Source organism: Ruditapes philippinarum, unplaced genomic scaffold (genome assembly GCF_026571515.1).
Source record: "Ruditapes philippinarum isolate M1 unplaced genomic scaffold, ASM2657151v2 ctg5039_1_1_1_1, whole genome shotgun sequence".
Taxonomy (NCBI): Eukaryota; Metazoa; Mollusca; class Bivalvia; order Venerida; family Veneridae; genus Ruditapes; species Ruditapes philippinarum.
Genome location: NW_026859557.1, coordinates 38,185 through 61,915, shown reverse-complemented (window position 1 = coordinate 61,915; position 23,731 = coordinate 38,185). Strand labels below are relative to the sequence as shown.

At 32.8% G+C, this 23,731-nt stretch overlaps 1 protein-coding gene across 1 annotated transcript; it reads right to left on the bottom strand.

The window, feature by feature from the left end:
- Positions 1 to 248: 248 nt before the first annotated feature.
- Positions 249 to 23,731, bottom strand: LOC132756958 (sister chromatid cohesion protein PDS5 homolog B-like; the record flags this gene model as incomplete). Its single annotated transcript, XM_060748103.1, is given in 21 exon segments — positions 249 to 404; positions 1,013 to 1,139; positions 1,443 to 1,512; positions 1,841 to 1,931; positions 2,242 to 2,469; positions 2,907 to 3,046; positions 4,829 to 4,926; positions 5,329 to 5,361; positions 6,262 to 6,375; positions 6,906 to 7,057; positions 7,471 to 7,491; positions 7,493 to 7,617; positions 11,622 to 11,716; positions 12,212 to 12,327; positions 15,715 to 15,855; positions 17,360 to 17,440; positions 18,584 to 18,710; positions 21,620 to 21,717; positions 22,236 to 22,322; positions 23,005 to 23,199; positions 23,576 to 23,731. Coding segments are annotated over 21 exon segments (2,406 nt in total), but the record flags the coding sequence as incomplete, so codon positions are not given.

The window sequence follows — 23,731 nt, the reverse complement described above, 5'->3', positions numbered from 1 at the left end:
ACGGACAGACGGACGGAGGGTAAACCTAAAGTCCCCTCCGGTTAAACCGGTAGGGGACTAATAAGCATGTTTAAAGTCAATCATCAGCAGTATCCAGAGCAGTTTTTCATGAAACTTTTTTTTCCCCAATCATTTTTATAAGGATGACTCTCTTAAAAATAAGAGACAAAAACATTTACATGCCACTAAGTTTATATAAATGCACAAAACTAAGATGTAAAGAGAGAACTGTGCAAGTCCACACTTACCCTATCCTGCATGAGAAGATCTTTAACAATGTCCTTGGAAACAATTGTTTTCATGCTCTGTGAGAAATCTTCCGGGCACATGGATGATATATGTCCCAGTGCAACAATGGATGTGATATAATTTGCTGATTCTGGTTTTAAGTTGTTTTTTACATACTGAAAATATAACAACAATACAAGGTTTTGGTCGGTTACATACAGTGTTTAAACATTCTTAAAAATGAAAGAAGTTGTTTAGGATGTTTTATAGTTTGGTTAACAGTTATGTTCATAGTACAACTTTAATTGTAAATGTTCTTTTCTTTTTGATGGAGATCAAAAAAGGCACATCTGTGTTTTGTGTGGGACAATCAAGTAGAACCGAAGTTCAAATATTAAAGTTTCTTAACTTTATCACATTAAAGAATTCAACATTCTATTACAAAATCAAATAGCGACAGATGGCAAGCTTTCAAAATTCAGCTACCTTAAACTGCTAAGCTACAAAAACCTGATTTTTTGTTTTCATTTAACATTGCATGGCCTGATAATAAGTCATATTTTCGAAATACTAAGATAAATTCTTCACAAACATTTCATGTATTTATCTGGCTTCATACAACAGATTTTCAAGTTGCTGTTTGTGAATATATTTTTGAAAATAAAAGATTAAGGGGTGGAATTGGCAATGAATGGCAATAATGTGAAGATACCCTGTTAAAAAGACATTTGAAAATGCATTTTTATTTTTGAAAATGCATTTATATTTGACATGGATTTGATACCTCAAAGACTTGTGATAGTGCAGACACTCTGTTAGTTTTGGCAATACTATTGATGCACCGTAACGCATGTTTAGCTTGTTTCGGGTTTCCTATCTTTGCCGTGTGTTGTAGAATAGGCAATAATTTCCTGAAAACAAAATTATATTACACACAATTATCCTCTATCTTAGTTTAAACATATTTATTTCAGGATGTGATGTCAGCTAGAGGCTTGTTTAAACCATTTTCAAGAACATTTCCAAGAACTAATCAATGAGATTATATGTCGACACATGGTCATGACCTGAGCAGATCTTAACCAAACAATCCTTAGTATCTGCGGCAGATACCTCAAAGGGTTAATATACATCTGTAAGACTACTTTAGCATCTTTTTTTTACCAGTTTAAGGTTGCTTTCAGTTCTAATGATAAAATAAGAACAGTACATACGCAAAGATTTCTGGATATTCAGCTTCAAGACTCAAACCACAGCTAGCAAACACTTGAAGAGTAACATCAGCTATATGAAATAACAAAAAGATTCAGCGTAAATTATTACAATTCTTACAACACAGCAAATAACAAATTTCAGTTAAAATTTTCTTTATTCATTTTATCAGTGTAAAGGTATTGATTAATGATTATTGGTAAAATTGAACACATTATAACAGAATTGTATAAGCATGAACAATATTTTTAATCCAAAAAGCAGATGTGGCTTTTTTATTATTCCTCTGTCATAACAGAAACTCTCTTATCAAGAATAGAGTTCTTTTCCTTTTTTATAATGCAATTTAATCTGTTTTTAAACAGAATGAGTATTAGAACAGAAAATGAGGACAACATACCCACAACTTCATCTTCATCTTTCAGGAATGATATGAGAGTGTCAAAAGTTTCTTCCCCTTGGAAATACTGAGGGAAAACACCCGCCAAACACTGAAGATACCATAACAAATCATGTTACACGAAAAATGTCATTTTTCATAGTCAATTTTAATAGTTAATAAAGTTTAACATAAATTTATATCTCTATTTCTAGCATAAACCTTGAAAATTTGATAACATTTTAAGAAACCATATTATGCAAAAACTAAATAATTTCAATAGCTATGTAATTCAACAAACTCCAAAACAATACTTTGATTGTGTATAACATTTAAGAATCATTTGATGTAAATTTCTGAACAATAAAAAATATACTTTTACTGGCTATACAATTCAACATATTTGGATTATTACACATTACCAGCAAGAGTTGTGCCCCTTTTTCTCCAGCTTTACTCATATGATCGGCAATAGTTCCCTGTCCTGTAACAGCATCATCAACATGTTTGACTAGAACAGATATTGCACTACTGTCCACCATGACTGGGGCTACACGTTCAAGTAGCGATTTTATCGTGTTGTAAAGCATAACGGCAGATTGACTGCTACCCACATTACCTCCCCCTAGCTTCTTATTCAACACATCTTTCTGTAAAGGAAAAACAACAAAGGAAAATAACTATAAAATGCAAAACAATTACTTAGAGTTATCTTAAACACTCATGGAGTCTTTGCTAAAAAGCTTTTATGTACTAAGAATTGTAGCTTTTTTTAATTATGCGCCAACAACAGTATACTGTGCAGTGCAATCAAAATATTAAGGACATTTTCGCGAGTTTTCATATAGACATAAGTCAGAATAGAAACTCTTTAAACCTACCAAGTTGTTTAAATATGATAACAGCAATATTTTGAGTGAAAAAAATATTAAAACATCTTTAAACAGAGATTTTCTTCTATGATCTGCTGACAAATTGAATGCAAATCCAGGAGATTAGCATAATTATTCTTTTAACCATTTCAGCTATTAAAGTGTTGCTATTAAAGTGTTACATATATAAACAATAACTATAGCAAGATACATACAACATTTTCATTGGCTTTACGACAGTTACAGTCAGCACTAACTAGATATCTCATTAGAGAACGCAGCCTACGATCATCTCTCATCATCTCATTAAACAGTTTCACCTGCTCTAATGATTTCTGTGTGTCTGGTAATGTTCCTAAAATAGAGCGAAAACGTCAAATGTTTATTGTATAAAACGGTCATAGACTAGAACTGCCACTATCATGGCGTGAATACCCCCGAAAACCACTTTGTCAGAATCAACAGTGGCCATTTAGAGCTCAAGGACAATCTGAGGTAACTAAGCCAGTGCATTGCTTAGTTATGTATTCTACATGCTTCAAATGTCAAAATCAATACACTGTGGACAGACATTTAAAAGCAATTGAGAGGTAAAGCTTTTTTTTTAATCAAGGTCCCTGTGACCTTGACCTTTGACCTCAAAATTAATAGGGGTCACCTTATGGTCATGATCAACCTCCATGCCAAATATGAAGACTGTGGGTTAAAGGAATCTTACAAACTTTTTGAAGTCAAAGTCCATACGACCTTGACCTTTGACCTAGTGACCTCAAAATCAAAAGGGGTCACCTACTTATCATGACTAACCTCAATGCCCAATATGAAGACTGTGGGTCAAAGCATTCTCAAGTTATTGGGCGGACAAGCTTTTTATAGTCAAAATCCCTGTGACCTGGACCTTGACCTTTGACCCAGTAACCTCAAAATCAAAAGGGGTCACCTACTAATCATGACTAACCTCCATGCCAAATATGAAGACTGTGGGTCAAAGGAATCTTAAGTTATTGCACGGACAAGCTTTTTATAATCAAGGCCCTGTGACCTTGACCTTTGACCCAGTGACCTCAAAATAAATAGGGGTCATCTACTACTTATGACTAATCTCCATGCCAAATATGAAAACTGTGGGTTAAAGGAATCCTGAGTTATTGGGCAGACAAGCTTTTTATAGTCAAGGCCCCTGTGACCTTGACCTTTGACCCAGTGACCTTGAAATCAATAGGGGTCACCTACTAGTCATGACTAACCTCTATGCCAAATATGAAGACTGTGGGTCAAAGGAATCTTAAGTTATTGGACGGACAAGCTTTTTATAGTCAAGGCCCCTGTGACCTTGACCTTTGACCCAGTGACCTCAAAATCAATAGGGGTCATCTACTACTCATGACTAATCTTCATGCTAAATATGAAGACTGTGGGTTAAAGGAATCTTAAGTTATTGGGGGGACAAGCTTTTTTTAGTCAAGGCCCCTGTGACCTTGACCTTTGACCCAGTGACCTCAAAATCAATTGGGGTCATCTACTTGTCATGACTAACGTCTATGCCAAATATGAAGACTGTGGGTCAAAGGAATCTTAAGTTATTGGGCGGCCAAGGAAAAACCGACGGCCAAGCTGATTCCAGTATATCCCCCTTACAACTTTGTTTGTGCGGGGTAATAAATAATGTTTCTTTTACATGCCAAATGTGGGCGTCGTAGCCATCTGTTTGGGCATGTTTACATCAGTTCTTTTGTTATCTATCATATGAACTAAAGAGGTTAAATAAAGCGAATCATTGATAAACTTGAATTGGTTTTTTAAAACTTTATGAATCTTTTTATCGCAAAAATTATCACATGAAAGATTTCTGCAAGATCAAAGGTCAATATCTTAAATGGGAAAGATTTCTATATAAAGTTCAAAGGTGTAATAAATTTGATGTTCATACAACACTTGCACACAAAAATTCAAGGAGTTTTCAAGGACCATCCCTCACTTTTCAATGACTAATAAGCTATAACCCGAATCCATGCTTGTTTTTTCTTAATTCTTTGATTAAAATTTAAAAAAAATTTTGTCATTGCTTTATCTCTGCAATATAAAACAATATATCTGTAACATAAGATTCTCTCATTATAATTTTAATCTTACTTGCTATTTCGTTGTAGTTTAGGTAAGAAGACCACATGTTCTCTGGGATTTGCAGTCATTTTATCAAGTCCATCTAGTAGAAACTTTACACATGTTCGGACCCTAAAAATATACAACACAATGACTAAATTCCCATTATTTCACCCTGTAGCTACATTAACATGAAGCAGAAAAATTTAGGATGTCTACAACTTTTTCACATCTAAATGCCAAGGCAGAGAAGGGTTGTCCATGATTACTTTAAAACCGTAAGTTACTCAACAGCCGTATCTGCCTGCTCAACCATCCACACATAATATTTATTACACAACTTTGTAAAAGAAGGACTTTCAAATGAGTAAAAGAAGGAAAAGGGTACTTCATGTCAAACTAAAATTGTATGTCAAACTAAAATTTGTAAATCCAGTATAGAGAGAAAATACAGTTACACGAATATATCGATAAATAAGAAAGTTTAATTACAAAGAATATAAATTAGGTCAATATAGAAGAGAATAAACTTACATATGTCTGTGCTTCATCATTTCATGGAATGCTCTGTAAACAAAATAGTAGTTTAATGAAATGAAATAAACATACTTTATCGTTCATATAATATTCTAAAGGAAACGTTTTTTGTTTTTCTTTTTCAAAAGTTTTTATTTTATTTAAGTTCTTTATCAATATTTTTAGTGTAATTTTTTTTTTTAATAAAGGTTTTCTTTTCTCCATATTTTGTAAAACACTTTATATTATGTATGAATCCATATATGAGAGATATATAAATATGGTACAATGACAATTACAATAACTCATGTCTGAATCATGTCTGAAATAATGTCTGCCAATACCGACTGTTATCTGCTACATTTTTTTTTTTTTGGGGGGGGGGGGGGGGGGGGGGCATATCCTGGAACAGACCTTGGGGTAAATTTAAGGTTCATTTCCTTTTCTACAGTTTATTATATACAAGTTTTACTCCAGAAAAATATATTAAGGTCTAATCCAGTTTTTTAGGATATACTGATTGAAATCTATATAGATTGAAGAAAACTGTAAATTTTAAACTGAGAAAGAAGTTTGTAGGAATCTGTCATGTAATAACTTTAGAAGTTTGTAATACAATAAAAAATAGTGATTGCATTAAAATTTTTGTTCTGCAAAACTTCTCTTTTTTTGCATTCATTTCCTTTCTTTAAATAACAAAGTATGAACCTATCCTACTTTTAGCCTAAAACAAAGTGTGAAGCAATTTATTGCCACATTTGTCTTTAAGCATATATAATAGGAACACCTCAAACTCGGACTTGTGAAAGTCCATTTGGCAAAACCACTGGGTAAAAAAACAAAACAAGTGAAACAGGTAAGGACAATCTCAAGTAAAACAGCACACAGGAAAGTAAAAAGAAAAGAATAGTAGACAGGCAAATAAGATAAGAAGTTGAGTATTTTATTTACTTTGTTGCTGGTTCATCTAGCGTAGCATATAGCTGGAACAGTCGTTTCATCCTCTCTGTTACAGGTAACTGATACGGTACCAGGCATATATTGAATAACCTCTCTACCAGTAACCTTCAGAAAATAATATTATATTAATAATTAATCTTGAACCAATTGTTTTTTTGTTATTTTTGGTTTTTTTTTAATCAATCCAATTTAAACTCATTTTTGAATTTATCTCAGTGATAAGTCCACCCAATATACTTCTCTATAAACAACCAACAATTACTCCTACATTATTGCTGAATTCATGATCATAGACATAAATTTTAAGACATAACATTATTAAAATAGCATAATCACATGTGATTTACTAATTTAATCAATGATAAAATCATATACAAAAACTTTTGGTCACAAAAATACAGACAAAATAATAGCCAATCACTTTCACAATCACACTAAGCTTAACACTTATGTACCACAAAGTACAAATTTAATTTTTAATTATTTTAAACATATAAATATACTTCTTCTAAAATTCTGAAAATGTCTGGAAAAAAAACTTTGAGTAGAACAGTGTTAAGAACAAATTTATCCAATACTTAAGAAAGCCAAAATTATCACTTTTAAACTTGTGAGAAAAGAGACAAAATTCTGACCTGTCCTCTGGGTTCTGCTGGTAGTATGCATGGAAAATTTTATTTTTCACCCAAACAATCTTGTCTAGATGTTCTTGGCTGACACTTTCAGCCATTGTAACAACCTTGTACAATTGACCCAAACCATTCAAAGCATCTCGTCTTATTTTGAACTGAAAAAATCATAAAATACATCCATGATTTTTTTTTATCTTATAAGACAACCATTATTGAAGACTTCTGGATAAGGCAGACTAAATGAAAATGCACACTAAAAATTCACTATGATGAATCCTCGACTGCCTAAAATTGACCATATAACCATTGGTCAATTATGTTATCGGTTTTTGATCATAATAATGCCATTAAAAGGCAGGTGTAAGCCAAATGACTATCTCAAATGAACTTTTCATCCACCTAGAAAACAATCTTAAATAAAATCTGATAATACCAAATTTGACAATCTCAAATTCAAAACAGAACAACCATCTCAGAAAAATTTAAATGATAACACTGATATTTGTTATTTTAGGAAATGTTGAATATATTTGAAAGTTCCATAAATTGGGTCAGTAAAGTGATTCACCTTTTTATCCCTTGTTCTCTCCCTTAATAACTTCCAGCATTTCTGGTGTAGTTGCAGCAAAGTTTTTCTTGGCAATATTTAGAAGTGTATTCACTACCTCCTGTCTTACAGTCTCCTCAGCATCATGCTGGCGAATCTTTACTTGTTCTGTAAACAAAAATGGAAGCCATGCGGTATCATTGCATTTATATGATTTAATTAAAGCCCCCCCCCACTTCTTTTTCATCCAAGAACCTTAATGATACAATACAAATATACAATTGGCTATAAAAGTGAAACAACAGTGTCACAAACATCAGGTTATACAGTATAATCAAAATAATTTTTTTTTAAAATGAACTCAATGTAAGTATTCAAAAACTTTGTGATTTTCGGCAAGTGATTAAGGGCTTGTCTTCACTATTACAAATTTTACATATTATACAAAATGCTAAATGTTTAGCATATGTACAGTGTTGCTTTTAGAGAGCAGGATCCCAGGTATCCTGCAATATTAGAAGCAGAGTACCCCTAAAATTGTATCCCCAATTGCTCCTATAATTTCTCACTCTTAACTGTAATTTCTTATTCTGATCATATTTTCTTCTTTAGCTCAACAGCTGGACACTGTTTTCTCATTTTACACATTATGCAAGTAAGAAAAATGGTTCAACTTTAACAAAATGGTAAAGACACATGCATCTGACCGAGTTTATTGAATATAAGAGAAAATTCACAGGGAACTAAAAATAGGAAATAAAGGTTCGAAAACAATTTTCAGGGTGATAATATATGTATCATTGAAAAAGAACTTGTAAGTGATAATATATCTACAAGAATAATACGTTCCCCCTGTGGGATGAATAATAATGAGTGGGATAGAAAATAAAAGCAAGAGCCATGTCAACATGACCATCCCTCTCCGGATGTGTTTGCTCATTGGAAGAATGTATATTTAGAAGAGGAGAATAATTCAATTTTAAGAGGTCTTTGGAAATTAAAACTGATGGCTGAAGTGATTACAAATTTGAAACCTTTGTGAATACTGATAGCTGAAAATAACAAAGGGCAATAACTCAAAAATGCAGGGTATGTTATCGTTCTTGTGTGCTGCACTACTCCTCAATGAGACCTATCCACCTATGAAGTTTCAAGTTGATATTTCAATAGTTTTTATAGTTATGCTCTGGACAAAAAATAAGCATGAAAAAAAAAACAAAGAGCAATAACTGAAAACAAGAACCGGTTGAACTGGGTGATGCTCCCCGAGAAGGTTCTGGACACAGGAAAGTATAAAAAAAATTAACAAAGGGCAAAAACTCCAAAATTAGGCAAAGCGGAGTTATGTTTTTTTGCACTGCACTTCTATTCAATGAGATCTATCTATCTATAAAGTTTCCTGATGATATCAGAGTTATGTCCCGGGTAAAAGTCAAAGTTTAAAAATGAACAAAGGGCAATAACTCCAAAATTAGACCAGGCTTTGTTTAGGTTCTTTAAGCATTGCAGTTCTATCCAATTATATCTAGCTACCTACAAAGTTTCATGTTGATATCTCTAATAGTTTTAAAGTAATGTCCAGGACAAAAGTCAAAAAGTAAAAATAAACAAAGGGCAATTACTTCAAAATAAGGCAAGGCAGAGTAATGATTCTTAAGCACTGCACTTCCACCCAATGAGACCTATCTATCTACAAAGATTCATGTTGATATCTCTTTATATTTTAGAGAAATGTCCCAGACAAAGTTCAAAGTGTCAAAAAATGAACAAAGGGCAATAACTCCAAAAGTAGGCAAGACAGTGTTACAGTTCTTGTGCACTGCAAACTTACTCAATGAGATCTATCTACCTACAAAGTTTCATGTTGATATCTCTTATACATTAAGAGTTATGTCCCGGACAAAGTTCAAAGTGTAAAAATAAACAAAGGGGATAATTCAAAAATTAGGCAAGGCAGAGTAAAGGTTCTTGTTCACTGCACACCTACTCAATGAGATCTATCTACCTACAAAGTTGTATGTTGATACCTCTTATACTTTTAGAGTTATGTCCCGGACAAAGTTCAGTGTAAAATAAACAAAGGGGGATAATTCAAAAATCAGACAAGGCAGAGTTACGATTCTTGTGCACTGCACACCTACTCAATGAGATCTATCTACCTACAAAGTTTCATGTTGATACCTCTTATACTTTTAGAGTTATGTCCCGGACAAAGTTCAAAGTGTAAAATAAACAAAGGGGAATAATTCTAAAATTAGGCAAGGCAGGGTTACGGTTCTTGTGCACTGCACACCTACTCAATGACATCTATCTACCTACAAAGTTTCATGTTGATACGGGGACGGACGGACGGACGTCCAGCCGAAATGGAATAAAGGGCCATTTCCTTTGTTATTTTCTATTGTTTAATAAAGGGCCAATGGCCCCTTACTCTATTGTTACGGAATGAACTCTATTGTTCTCTTTTGTTCTGTTTACAGTTAGATGGCCCCCTATCCCTATTCGGTAGTGCGGAAAGACGGACTGACGGACAAGGCGGCGACTATATGCTCCCCCGAAATTTTTTCGGGGAGCATAAAAATTATGCAGGGTAGAGATATCATTCTTGTGTGCTGCACTCCTCCTCAATGAGATCTATACATACATGAAGTTTCATTTTGATATCTCAAAGGCTTTTTTTGTAATGCTCTGGACAAAAATTAAGCATGAAAAATAACAAAGAGCAATAACTGAAACATTAATTTATGCAGGGTAGAGATATCATTCTTGTGTGCTGCACTCCTCCTCAATAAGACCTATCCATGTTGATATATCAAAGGCTTTTATAGTTATGCTCTGGACAAAAAGTAAGCATGAAAAATAACAAAGGCCAATAACTGAAAAAATATGCAGGGTAGAGTTTTCATTCTTGTGTGCTGCACTCTTCAATGCGATCTGTCCATCTATAAAGTTTCATGTTGACATCTCAAAGACTTTTTAAATTATGCTCCACTCAGAAGAAAAATTAAGAATGAAAAAAACAAAGGGCAATAACTGAAAAATTATGAAGAGTAGAGTTATCATTCTTGTGCACTGCACACCTCTTGAGTGAGATCAATCCACTTATGAAATATTATGTTGATATCTCAAAGGGTTTTTTGAGTTATGCTCTGGACAAAAATTAAGTTTGAAAAATAACAAAGGGCAATAACTCAAAAATTATGCATGGTTAGAATAATCATTCTTGTGCACTGCACTCCTCTTTAATATGATCTATCCACCTATGAAGTTTCAAGTTGATACCTCAAATACCTTTTGAGATTTGCTCCAAACAAAAATGTCGGACGGAAGGAAGGATGGACGGAGACTATTTCTATATCCCCAACGCCTTTCGGCGAGGGATAATAAGTGCTAGTGGTGCTTGGTGTTTATGAAAAACTTTGACAAAAGTCATTATGATTTCTGGTTAAATGATTTTTTTAAAATCAAATTCAAAACCCTTAAAATTGTGTTGTTCTATATCTCATGGTCCACTATCAAGACATGTAGAATGTTTTTTGGTTTTTAAACACACATGAAACACTGTACGTAAGAAAACATGAAATGTTCCAGAAACAAATATTATGCTACTAAGTAGGATTTTAATGATATACTATGCTCAATTTGATATTGAAACAAATATTGATAATTGCTGGCACAATCTCTTTGTAAAAATGAAAAATAAATAACGTATTAACTTCATTCAAAGTAGAAATGTTATGTTTAAAATTCTAACACACTATAGATGGTTACAATGTGAATATATCTTAGCATTAAAAAGAGGAAAGACCAATTTTACAAGACCTGTATTGAGAAACGCAGCCTCCCATACATAGATTTTTCTTTCTTTTATTGAAATTAGACATATTCAGTTAGAAATTTCATAGATTTCAATAAATTTCTTTGATTCAAACATTTTACTCATGGATGACCATAATATCTTTAATTTTTTTGCAATGATTTCATTAAAACAGGTAAACTGAAATTGTTCTTTTACAAATTCAACAAAAATTTGTTGTAAACTGCAGGAAAGAGATATAGCTTTATACATTTTAAGGGTGGTCATTTAGATTTAAGGAAAAAAAAAAAAACGAAACGGTTGCTGAACAATGTTGAATGTGAAACAAAATGACTGTATTTCATTTTCTACCTACCGATGACATCTTTAGTAAGTTCTGGATGATGTAAAACAAAGCTGACAGCTGATTGCACACAAATCGTCCTCACAGTAATACTGATGTCATTAAACCTGAAATATCAATTTTAATGTTTGTGATATACCAATATAAGGCCCCATTCTAATGCAAAATAAAGCCCCCCCCCTCCCCAATTAAAAAACATTCTCCCAACAGCAGCCTTTGAAAAGAAAACTTATATATTGAACTCTTTTGACTTCTTCCTTAAAAGAAGTGGCCAATTACTTGATCAATCGATCATGCACATGTTTAAAACAACTGAAATTCAGGTAGTTTTTTAGCTCTTAAAAATTACTGAAATTTCTCAAAAAATGCATGAACAATTTTCAATATTTTTAATGCTGGGGGCTTTTTCCCCATAAAAAGCTCAAAAATGTCCCGAAAGTGTGCACTTTTAGATCTTGATTATAAAAACATATTGTACTGTTATTAAAATCATACAAGTACTTAATTAAAAAAAAAAACAACAACAACAAAAACTTAAAACTTTTATTTAGGGTAAAAACTTCATATTTTCCAAAGACTTGACGAATTGAATTTGTGCCTACCTGCCCAGAAAACAGATCCACAGTGCTTTATTCTGGTCAGCTAGATTTGATTCAGGATCGGAGAACATCTTTGATAATATTTTAGTCACCTGTTTCCGTTCGGTCTCCTCATTACTCTGTGAACACATTATTTATGATTATCACACAAAAATATAGGGCTGTCAATTGAATTTTGAAATATCAATATATCATCGATATTCATCATCCGATACAATTCGATACAAAATTTCAAATATTGATACAAGCTAAATTGATTTTCTTCAGTTAGTGAATATAACTCTCTATTTAGCCTTATATGAGTAGTAACTTTTTTTTCCAGTTTACTTGGCTAACTTTGACTGTTTTCTAATGTCAGTGACAAAAATTACAGAAAAAACAAACTTTCTGTTAGTTTGTAGTATTTGTAATGTGTATAACACCATGTTCCCAACTGACCACATATTTACAGTGGAACCTGTCTAATCCGAAATTGTCAGGACCAGAAGAAAAATTCGGATTAGAAAGGTTTCCGGATTAGAAAGGTTTCCAAATTAGGTTTTTTAACATGTTTTTTCATGTTATTTGCAAAAAAGTTTAAGTAAAGGAAACGGGAATGCATTTGAAATTGCAATTTAGATATTTGATTTTTGCAGTCTCTTATCGTTCATTTTAATACATGTACTTGTGAATACAAAAATAAAGAAATAAAAAATAAATCAATAAGCAAAAATATTAGGTCCTTAAGGGTAAGTTAACCTACGATGTTAAACAGGGGGCCCAAAGACAAAAATTTGAAAATTTTTTAACCCGCATTTTTTCAATTTTGGGTTTACTCGTACCCCTTTTCAGGCCCCAAAACCCAAATTTCATGCAGTTTTTTTTTAATTTCCTTTTTAAAATTAATCATGTTCTTTAAAACCTATAAAAAAAGGATAAAAAAATATTTCTTTTTGCATTTTTATAAAAAAATTTTTTTATAAAAAGGAAAAGGGAAAAAAACAATAAATTTAAGCAATTATAGAAGATTTTCAAGGAAAAGTTTAATTTTTAATTTTCCCCCCTTTGCAGACCCATACTTTGTCACCCTTTAATTTCAAAACGAAAAAAACCCCTACCCGTTTGGGTGTATTTTTTTTCCTGTAATATGTGCGATTATTGTTGTTTTGAATAAGTGTGTGACATTTGGTAAAATCTGTTCGGATCCGAGAGGTAAATTCTAGAGTAAAATAAGAACAAAAATAGAAAAAATCGTCCGGAATTCGGAGTAGACAGATTCCGGATCCGAAAGGTTTTTTACTATTGAAAATAGAACGAATAAAATCGGGACCGGACACTTCGTTCGGATAAGAAAGGATTCCGGATTAGAAGGGTTCGGATTAGCAAGGCTCCACTGTATATGGATTTCAAAGTTGATATATTGATATATCATTGATATTTGTCTCTTGATATATGGATACAAAATTTTCCATCATAATAACCCTACAAAATACAGTAAAACTTGTTCTCAATGACCACTCTAAAGAATTCCAATACAAGTACTTTGTTGACAAGTGAAGTTTTCAATCAAATTGATAGTTTTGATATATCATTAATCAAGAGGAAAGATGATTTAACAAGAGCTATCACAGGAGACAGCGAAGCTCGACTAATAAAATACTGACCGCAGTAAAGAAGACAAAACTATGAAAGGAAAGTCAATTGTGTATAATTATGTATATATAAAAAATAACATTTGTTAACATAATTTTAAGTGCAAGGGGGAATTATTCTGGAAATAATCAAGCTAGAGTTATGAACCTTGTCACACAACATGTGTGTAATGATAAGAAATATATATTTGAAGTTTGAAGTAGATACTGAAAAAGTAAAGACGTAATAATATTTCTTAAAGAATATCCCAAGTTCAAAGAGAGATTAATCTCTAAATATTGCTTCAAGAGTTATAAACCTTGTCACATAAGATGTAATTGATGAGAAGGAATAAGTATTTGAAGTTTGAGGTAGATACCTTTAAAACTAAAGAAGTTATAGTAAAAATAACATTTTTCAAATAAAAAATCTAAGTTTATGGGGAGATAATTTTTTCAATATTGGTGCTAGAGTTATGAACCTTGTCACATAACACGTGGTTAATGATAAGGAACATATAATTGAAGTATGAAGTTAGTCCCTTAAGAAATAAATAAGTAACAGTGAAAAATGATATTTTTAAGGAAAATTCTAAGTTCAAGGGGAGATAAATCTGTAAATATTGGTGCTAGAGTTATGAACCTTGTCCCATAAGATGTGGTTAATGATAAGGAAAATATGTTTGAAGTATGAACTTGATCCCTTAAGAAATAAAGAAGTAACTGTAAAAAATAGTATTTTTTAGGAAAATTCTATGTTCAATGGGAGATAAATCTGAAAATATTGGTGCTAGAGTTATAAACCTTGTCACATAAGAAGTGATTGATGATAAGGAACGTATATTTTAAGTTGATATCATAAGAAATGAAAAAAGTTATAGTGAAAAATGTTTTACTGCACCAAAACCTTAATCTGATATCTGGACACGGACGCCGAGCAAGTAGAACAGCTTTCCATATACTTTGTATAGTAGAGTGTCTTTACATCGCATTTCACTCTAAATTTCATATTCAGCTAAAGCCAACCTTTTTTCAAAGAATTTTGGCCAAGTCTAATACTGCTCTTTGTGGCCTCATGTTCACGTATTTAGGTCTTGTGCATCCCAAACAACAAATGCTTGATCAGTCCTGGTTTACAGTAGATATCCGGGTTGTTGTTGTTTTTATAAGATTCCTTTGCAATTTATAAACAATTTTACACCAAGACATTCAACCAATGAAATTCTTTTAACACACAAAATTCATTTACTGTGTCAAGAGTGGAAATTTTAACTTTTTGAGTAAGTGAACCAATCCCCCTTTCCTATATAACACACTTTTTTCCTAGGCAAATAAAATTTTTCCCTACAACTGTGGAAATTTTAACTTTTTGAGTAAGTTTATCTATTGAGTAAGTGAACCAATCCCCCTTTCCCATAAGACAATGCACTTTTCTCCTAGGCAAATAAAATTTTTCCATACAACTGTAAACATGATCAAGGATGAAAGGATGGTTAAATGGGAGTTTATTAAACTGTTGACATTTGTGAATCACTTTGTTGAACGTCATTGCACTTTAACTTATATTTAATAAAGCCTCTACACAGAGACTACTTTGTACATTTATTTCAAAACAAGTTATACAATTATTGTATGTATGTGAAGCAAGAACTGCCTGAAATTCTCCATTAAAGATGGGGAAAAAAAACAGACAGAACCCTGATTCTTAATCTTAAAAAGATCTTACAAACTCATAGTACTTTCTTCAAAACTGGCATTGTGGTCGAAAGTGAATTACATAAAATCAAAAATAAAATTCTAGTCATAACCAAACCAAACATTACTTGAAGAGTTATAACACATGCTCAATATTTAATACATGTATAAAACTGGTGCCTTGAAAATCAGGTCATTTACCTTTAGTTTAAACTCTAGTTGAGGAAGTACAGCTAACAATACAGACGGACAGATAGCATTCAGCTCATAGATCAGGTCATATAGATGTTCAGACAGTTCACTCTCTGATGTCTTACCCAGCATCAAGGCGTTGTTGAAAAACTGAAACATTCATATATTTACAGGGATATAAACAACTGTATAAGTGGTTAAGTTTATAGTGACATGGAAAAAAATGGAGTATTTTGAGAATGGACCTAAAATCGTTAAAATTTCCACTAGCGTCAATATCAACTTACCTATCTTTAAATTTTACCCTTACATGATTCGATAATATTTCTTCACCCAAAATGTCTGGAATTTTAAATTCACTAACAGTTCAACATGCGGAAATATCCACATACATAGTAACTCTGAAAAATTCAGTAAGCCAGCCAGATTAATAACTTTTGTTATCATGAAGCCCAGCCTACAATCTATTTGCCCAGTCCTTAAATTATGATTTTTGTAAAGAAAAATAATGTTTGTGTAAAAATTGTGTTCATCAACTTACTTTTTCTTCATTCAACTTATTAATTGTTCTTTTTCTTCATTCAACTTATTAATTGTTCTTTTTCTTCATTCAACTTATTAATTGTTCATTTCACTCAATGTATTATGAATATATAATAATAATAAAACATGACATTTTTCTATTACAATGTAAACAAAGCAACAAACTTGTAAAAGTCATGCAAACGCTTTCTGAAGCATATGCCTTTTACATGGACAATTCTTTTATTTATTATTTTGTAAACACAAAGTTTCATGAAAACAATTATTATTAAATATTAATAATATCTGTCATATGTTGCGGTTCAGATCGGAATATCCGTCCCGAGGTGACCCGCCCATTGGGCGGTAACGAGGCTTGTCGAGTTACCGCCCATGGGTGGGTAACCGAGGGGCGGATATTCCGGTCCAAACCGCAAACATATGTCAGATATATTTTCTTGCATATTCTACCATATTCCATTATATTTTAAATTCTTTATCTTTATTTTCAATGGAAATTTATATCATGACAACCGTAACTACTTGCTTACAACAGCGTATGAAATTGCAACTTCATTCATAAAGGTAAAATGACGTCATCCAAAGCGTGCCATTGTACAGCACGCGGCTCATCTGGCACCCCCCATGCCAGATGAAATTTCCGGCATGGGTAAAACTAACGTAAAGGCCAGTCTGCTATGCAAGAAAACATATGTCTCCAATACTATCTATATTTTACCCAGACACTTTCAAACCATCAAACCAAGCATTAAACTGTTTTATAACAGATTTTCACAAACTGTTAAGACTTCATTCCAGCACATATTAACATACTGTCAATGTTATCAATCATTCTAACGAAAATTAACACAGCTTAACAAAACAAAACAAAATTACTTAGTGGCGGCGTGACTGAGTGGTTAACATGTCTGACAAGTAATCCAAGGATAGCCGACTGCGTGGGTTCAAAACCTGTCTATGCAAGCAGTTGTTTCCTTGAGCAAGAAACTTTACATTCATTGCTTAGTACTGGTTGGTTCGAGGAACGGATTCAAGAGTGTTTCAATAAGCTTACAGCATCCAACATAATCAAACTAAAATAAATTTGTACAAACTAAAACTAATTACTTACATTTTGTACATATGGTTCTATAGCATTTGATGTTTTGATAAGAAGATCTTTGGCAAGGCCATATGTCTGCTTGTTTTGACTCTGAAAAAAAAAATAATAATTAAAATACAAATCAACATTTTGTTTTTTCTTCTATTCAACTGTTTTACCATTCCTATGGCTTAACAAGAAGACCATTTAATGTCAATCTCAAACACAAGCAGCTGATTTAGGGGTAGAAAAATTCAACTGCTCAGGTTGTCCATGAGCCTGTATAGAAAAGTAAATTTTTTCAATTATCTAATTTATTTATATCATATGGATAAGTAAAAAACTGATTAAGATAAAACAGACATATAAATCAAAATTAAATTATACCAGCTCTAAGGTTATAATGACCTTTTTGACATATTATATGTCCCTAACTAACAATGGAGTCACTACAAAATAAATATCCAATATCACTGTGTACAAGAAATCTATTCTAGTTATATCTTTAATCTTCAAGCCATTCATTTTGATTCCAGAACAACAAGACATTACCTGAAAGAGGCTCATAATAATTTAAGAAATATTCACAATAACAACTCAATGATTTCACACAATTTTGCGCCAGCTCCAAACTTCCATCTTCAACCTACAAGTACTGAACATGGAATTTTTTGGCAACTGCTTAATGTAGCGGACTTCAAACCACTTGACTGTTGCTGTACTCTCTATGGCAGTGAGAATCCTGCCATGACAGCAGACTTATGCAGATAGCTTACGAAATCAGTGGGTTTTTTCTTCTTTATATAACTACTACCCTAAAACAGTACTCTTCCCAATAGAAAATGAACATTAAAATTCTCAATTTCCAATGTTTAAATTTCTAAAATGGTTGTTCAAAATTCCCACAAGGCCAAGTGATTTCTCTGAAATCATTTAAACATAATAGTTCAATAGTTCTACCTGGACAGTGGAAGCTGTCAGCTGTCTTTCTCACTGTTTATTAATGACTTATCTTATTTGTAGCTGAAAAAAATGCAAAAAATGCAAAAAAAAATTCCCAATTTAAGTGAAATAACGCATTTTTTTCCCAATCCGTCTGGAAAAAAACGCAGAATATGTCAAAGGTTTCTACTTAGGTTCCCTATAAACCTGACATAATGCATCGATTCCGAATGTCTTTCTCACAAATCAGTTTCAATTCTATCAATTTTGACCATCACAGTATCCTTCCATATCTTTCTTTGTAATATTTACCTTCTGTGGCTCCACAACATTGATAAGAAGTATATCTAATAGTTCCTGGGATACAACATCAGCTTCTGTTAACAGTGGTGACATCATGTCCAACATAAAATTCTTTACTTTTGTAGTATGTTTTTCACTGAAATGTTAAAGATAAACAAGATATGTTTGTAAAACATGTATGTCCCCTATCGGCAGCCAATTTGTCATGTGATCAGGTTATTATGCATGACTTCTGACCCAGAAAACAAGCAATTAATAAGGGCTATCTAGTATCTACTGGTCATGACTAGTCACAAGGTAATAATTATTGTGACCCTATAGGTTGTGTGCAGCAATTAAAGTTATTAAAAATCTTACCAAATAATATATACATAAATTTTATGAATCACATAGGCCTCATTAATGACAGCCAAGTTGTTCTATTACATAAGACCTTCAAATGTGTATACCAAAAGCACATAAAAATATCAACCAAGGCAACTTGAGTTATTGGTCAGAAACGGTCATTAAGTACAAGGTCACTATGACATTGACCCCTTGACCCCAAAATCAATAGGGGTCATCTACTGGTCATGACCAATCATCTTACCAAGTTTGAAGTCTCTAGGCCTAAGGGTTCTTTAGTTATTGATCGGAAACCGTTTTTGCCTAAAAGGTCATTTTGACCTTGACCTTTGACCCCTTAACCCCTAAATCAATAGGGGTCATCTGCTGGTCATGACCAATCATCATACCAAGTTTGAAGTTCCTAGGCCTAAGCGTTCTTTAGTTATTGATCGGAAACCGTTTTTACCTACCTACAAGGTCAATGTGACCTTGACCTTTGACCCCTTGACCCCAAAATCAATAGGGGTCATCTGCTGGTCATGACCAATCACCATACCAAGTTTGAAGTTCCTAGGCCTGAGGGTTCTTTAGTTATTGATCGGAAACTGTTTTTACCTACAAGGTCAATGTGACCTTGACCTTTGACCCCAAAATCAATAGGGGTCATATGCTGGTCATGACCAATCACCATATCAAGTCTGAAGATCCTAGGCCTAAGCGTTCTTTAGTTATTGATCGGAAACCGTTTTAACATACAAGGTCAATGTGGCATTGACCTTTGACCCCAAAATCAATAGGGGTCATCTACTGGTCATGACCAATCACCATACCAAGTTTGAAGTTCCTAGGCCTAAGGGTTCTTTAGTTATCACTCGGAAACCATTTGGTCTACAGACCGACGGACGGGACGGACCGACAAGTGCAAAGCAATATACCCCCTCTTCTTCGAAGTGGGGGCATAATTACTGTATTATATGTATTTTATATTGCTGTCAATTTTTTTCACACATTATGGAAAATAATGCAAGATTTCATTTTGTATGATTTTCATATTTTTCTATTGATCAGAAAAATTTAGATCATTTCGGGTTTTTGTTTTTATTTTCAGCAGTAAAAATAACATAACTTGGCATAAAACTGGTATAACACTATCTTCTTATTTTTAAAATATAAACTAACATGATATCCAGAATGTAAATTTTGGTTGAAGTAAAATAGTTTTTTTGTTTGTTTTGGGTTTTACGTCACATCGACACAGTATAGGTCATATCGCGACGTTCCAGCTTTACTGGTGGAGGAAGACCTCAGGTGCCCTTCCATGCATTATTTCAGGCACAAACGGGTACCTTAGTAGAACCACTGACGTTCCGTAAGCTAGCTGGATAGCTTCCTCACATGAAAGAATCCAAAGTCCCTGTCGGGATACGAACCCACAGAGGTGAGGGGCAAGTGGTTTGAAATCAACGACCTTAACCACTCGGCCACGGATGCCCCAGTAAAATAGGTAAAGTTTGAGATGTTTTAACAAGAATATCTAAATAAAGACAGAAAACACCGCCAATCAACAGATATCAGAATATCATTACATTTAGCAACAAGAGCCTGGTTACATAGAGGATATTTGTTTAGTTCAGTGTAAGATCGGAATATATTTCACCGAGTGAGCACCAAAAGGTATATTTCACGAGTGGCGCAGCCACGAGTGAAATATGAACTTTTGGTGTTCACAAGGTGAAATATATTTCGATCTTACACTAAACTAAACAAATTTTCTTTTTATTATATGCAAAGAAACGTTTAAAAAGACATTAAACCTAATACTGAATGAAAAGCGCGCCAAATAATAATACAACGTGACGTCATTTACGACGTCACGTCATTAAGTTGGTACCCAGTACTGTGCACGCTTGTATTTCACTGAAACAAGGTAAGGGGCTTAAATTCAAAACAGTGAAATTATCAAAGTGGTAATTTCACTGTTTCAAACAGTGAAATTACCAGTTTTATATCACTGATATATTTCTATAAACCACCAAAAAGCATGTAATAAACATGGTTAATCCCCTCCCCTGGAAGAAGTTGCCTTAAATTTGTACTTTGGTATTCACTTGCGAGAGGAAATTCTTTGAGTCCCTATAGTTATGGTCATGCTAAGTACAGTTTTCAAGTAAGTGGAAAAAGAATAAAGCAATGGAGAAAAGGTTACCATAACTAGTAACCTATTTAAGATTTATTTATTTTCTATTATTTATGTCAAGAGTATTAAGTTTGAAGATAATCACTAAAGTACATTAGTAGTTACGCTCAGGATTATTTTCCCAAGTAAATCTGATGAAGGGGAATAACTCTAAAAGAAGGCAAGGGAGTTATTTTTCTTGCACAATGCACTTCCTACCAATGTGCTATATAAGTGTATTTAGAGTGAAGAAATCCCTCGAGTCATTTTTGATTTATGTTCAGACAAAGTTTTTCAAAAGAAAACAACTCTTAAAGAATGCAAAATAGAGGAATTGTACTTCCACACTCCAACTCTAGTCAGACTTTGAAGTATGAAAAACTTCGCTCAAATACTTTAAGTGTTATATTCCAGACAAATTTTGTATGGAAGAATGGAAACACAGAATCACAAATGCACCAACAGAGTCCATTTGTAATATTCCCTTCGCTTTCAGGGAGTGGATGTAAATCAGTGAAAAAAGTAGGGGATATTTGACTTACTTGATCACAGAAAACATCAGTTTGAAAAGACTGCAGAAGATTTCCTGATTGTCATCTAGCTCTATACAAATGTTGAAAGATTTCACCCATGCTAAATTCTGCAAAAATAAATATCAACTAACCCTTTTACAAATAAGCTAAATATAAATCAAAGCTGTCAATAAAAATTAACATTTATATATTTTACTTACAGTCCTTATTGTCAGCCATTTAATTATCATTTTCTATATGCTTAAAAATTCACCTTTATAAATGCAATGTCTATCAAAGTCAAATGTATAATTTATTTCTAAGAGTATACTTGAAATGAAACTTAAAATATTAAAATAAGAAAAGTTGACATACATTATGCGGTTTCAAGAAAATGGTCATATAACAATTTAAAGCTTTACTGGTGCATTATTTTAGGCAATAGCACCAGAGTAGAATCATCAGCCTTTTGTAATTCAGCTAAATGGCTCCCTCACATAACAGAATCCAGAGTCCTTCACTTAGATTTAAACTCAAAGTCATGAAGGAGATTAGGTTTGTCAGCAAACTTGACTGAAGTTGAACCTATAAGGAAGTCTCCAAAAGTAACCTCACCACTACAGTAAGCATGTTTAATGTAACAAACCTCCAGAAGGTAGAAGTAACGCTTGAAAGTAGGTGAATTTGGGTCTTCTAAACCTCGCAACTGTTTGATGAGAAACATGAAAATATCCTGGAAGAGAATAATTATTCAAACATTTCAAAAATAGCATCATCATCAAATCAATCATTAGACAAAACATTTCCTTGATTGACAGAATTATCCCTTTCTAACTCAAGTGGATTCTTCATTGCTTAACTAAGGGATACATGATGTTGACACTTTGAAGTAATATTCTCTTTTACATTTCCCCTTTCTACTTTCTACAAGCTTTCGAACTGTCATAAATAGTAACGCCTTAAAGCAGTAATCTGTTAGTGTTAGTTTCACTTCTCATATTGTAAAATAGCACCATTACATTAATCAGTAAAAGAAAAAAACATTAATCAGTAAAAGAAAAAAACACAAAAAAAAACAAAAAACATTTCAATAAAAAATATTATAAGCAAAGTGTTCTTTTGTCAGGCTTTCAAAATGCATTGCCTTATTTCATAAACAGCGTAAGGCTCATATATTACAGTTGCTTTCTCACTCTCTTTGTATCAAATACAATGGTTCAGTGGCTTGTATCCATCTATTTTTTGGTCAAATTAGAACAGCACTAAATGCACCTTGAAAAAGTAACTATTTTTCTGATGTGAATGAGCATGATCTCCCAATTCTGCTTTAAAAAAAAATACAACAAAGTCCTTTATCAAAGAGTTAAAATTTGAACACAAAAAGTTATCTAGCATCTTAGATTAGAAGCAATTACCTTTAAATGTGCGGCATCTCTGAAGGGTGCCTCTGGAGCAAATATCCTGAAGACATCAGCAATACAACAAGCTACAAGAAGTCGCACATCCTTGTTATGGTGTTCCAGGAAGAAATCTGTGGCTAGATGTAGAGCAAGACCTGTATACTGATCGTTGTCATCCTGGCCCATATCCTGGAAGGCTCTCGCTATCAACTATAAACAGAACTGACATCTTAAAATCCCTCAATTCACAATTTTTGGGGCATACACTATTCCCAATAGAGTATATATTTTTCCACCAATAAAAAAAAAATTCCTTTAAAAATAGGTCTTGTGCTACTTAATCAGGCAACCTTAAAGATCCTATATGTTATTATTGAGGTTGTATACCACACTTAAGTGAAATTTTATATAATTATGTTACTTTGTATATAATTATGCTTATAAAACAATTTTCAAACATCGGAGAATATGTAAAATATGTACTGCAAAAATTTGTGCACATTTGTCTGTATGTAAATTTTTACGCAGCAACATAAAAAAATATCAAATGATAACTTAAATCAATAAGATGATAAAATGAAGTTACCTTTAGTCTTCTAACAAGTTCATCTTTACCAAGCTCCTCTGTGACTTCCTTACAACCAGAAGGATAAATTATCTTCACAGATTTCGTTGTTCCTCGAGCTATCACACTCATGGTGATGCTTCACCTGAAAACACATAAGTCAACAACTCAACATCA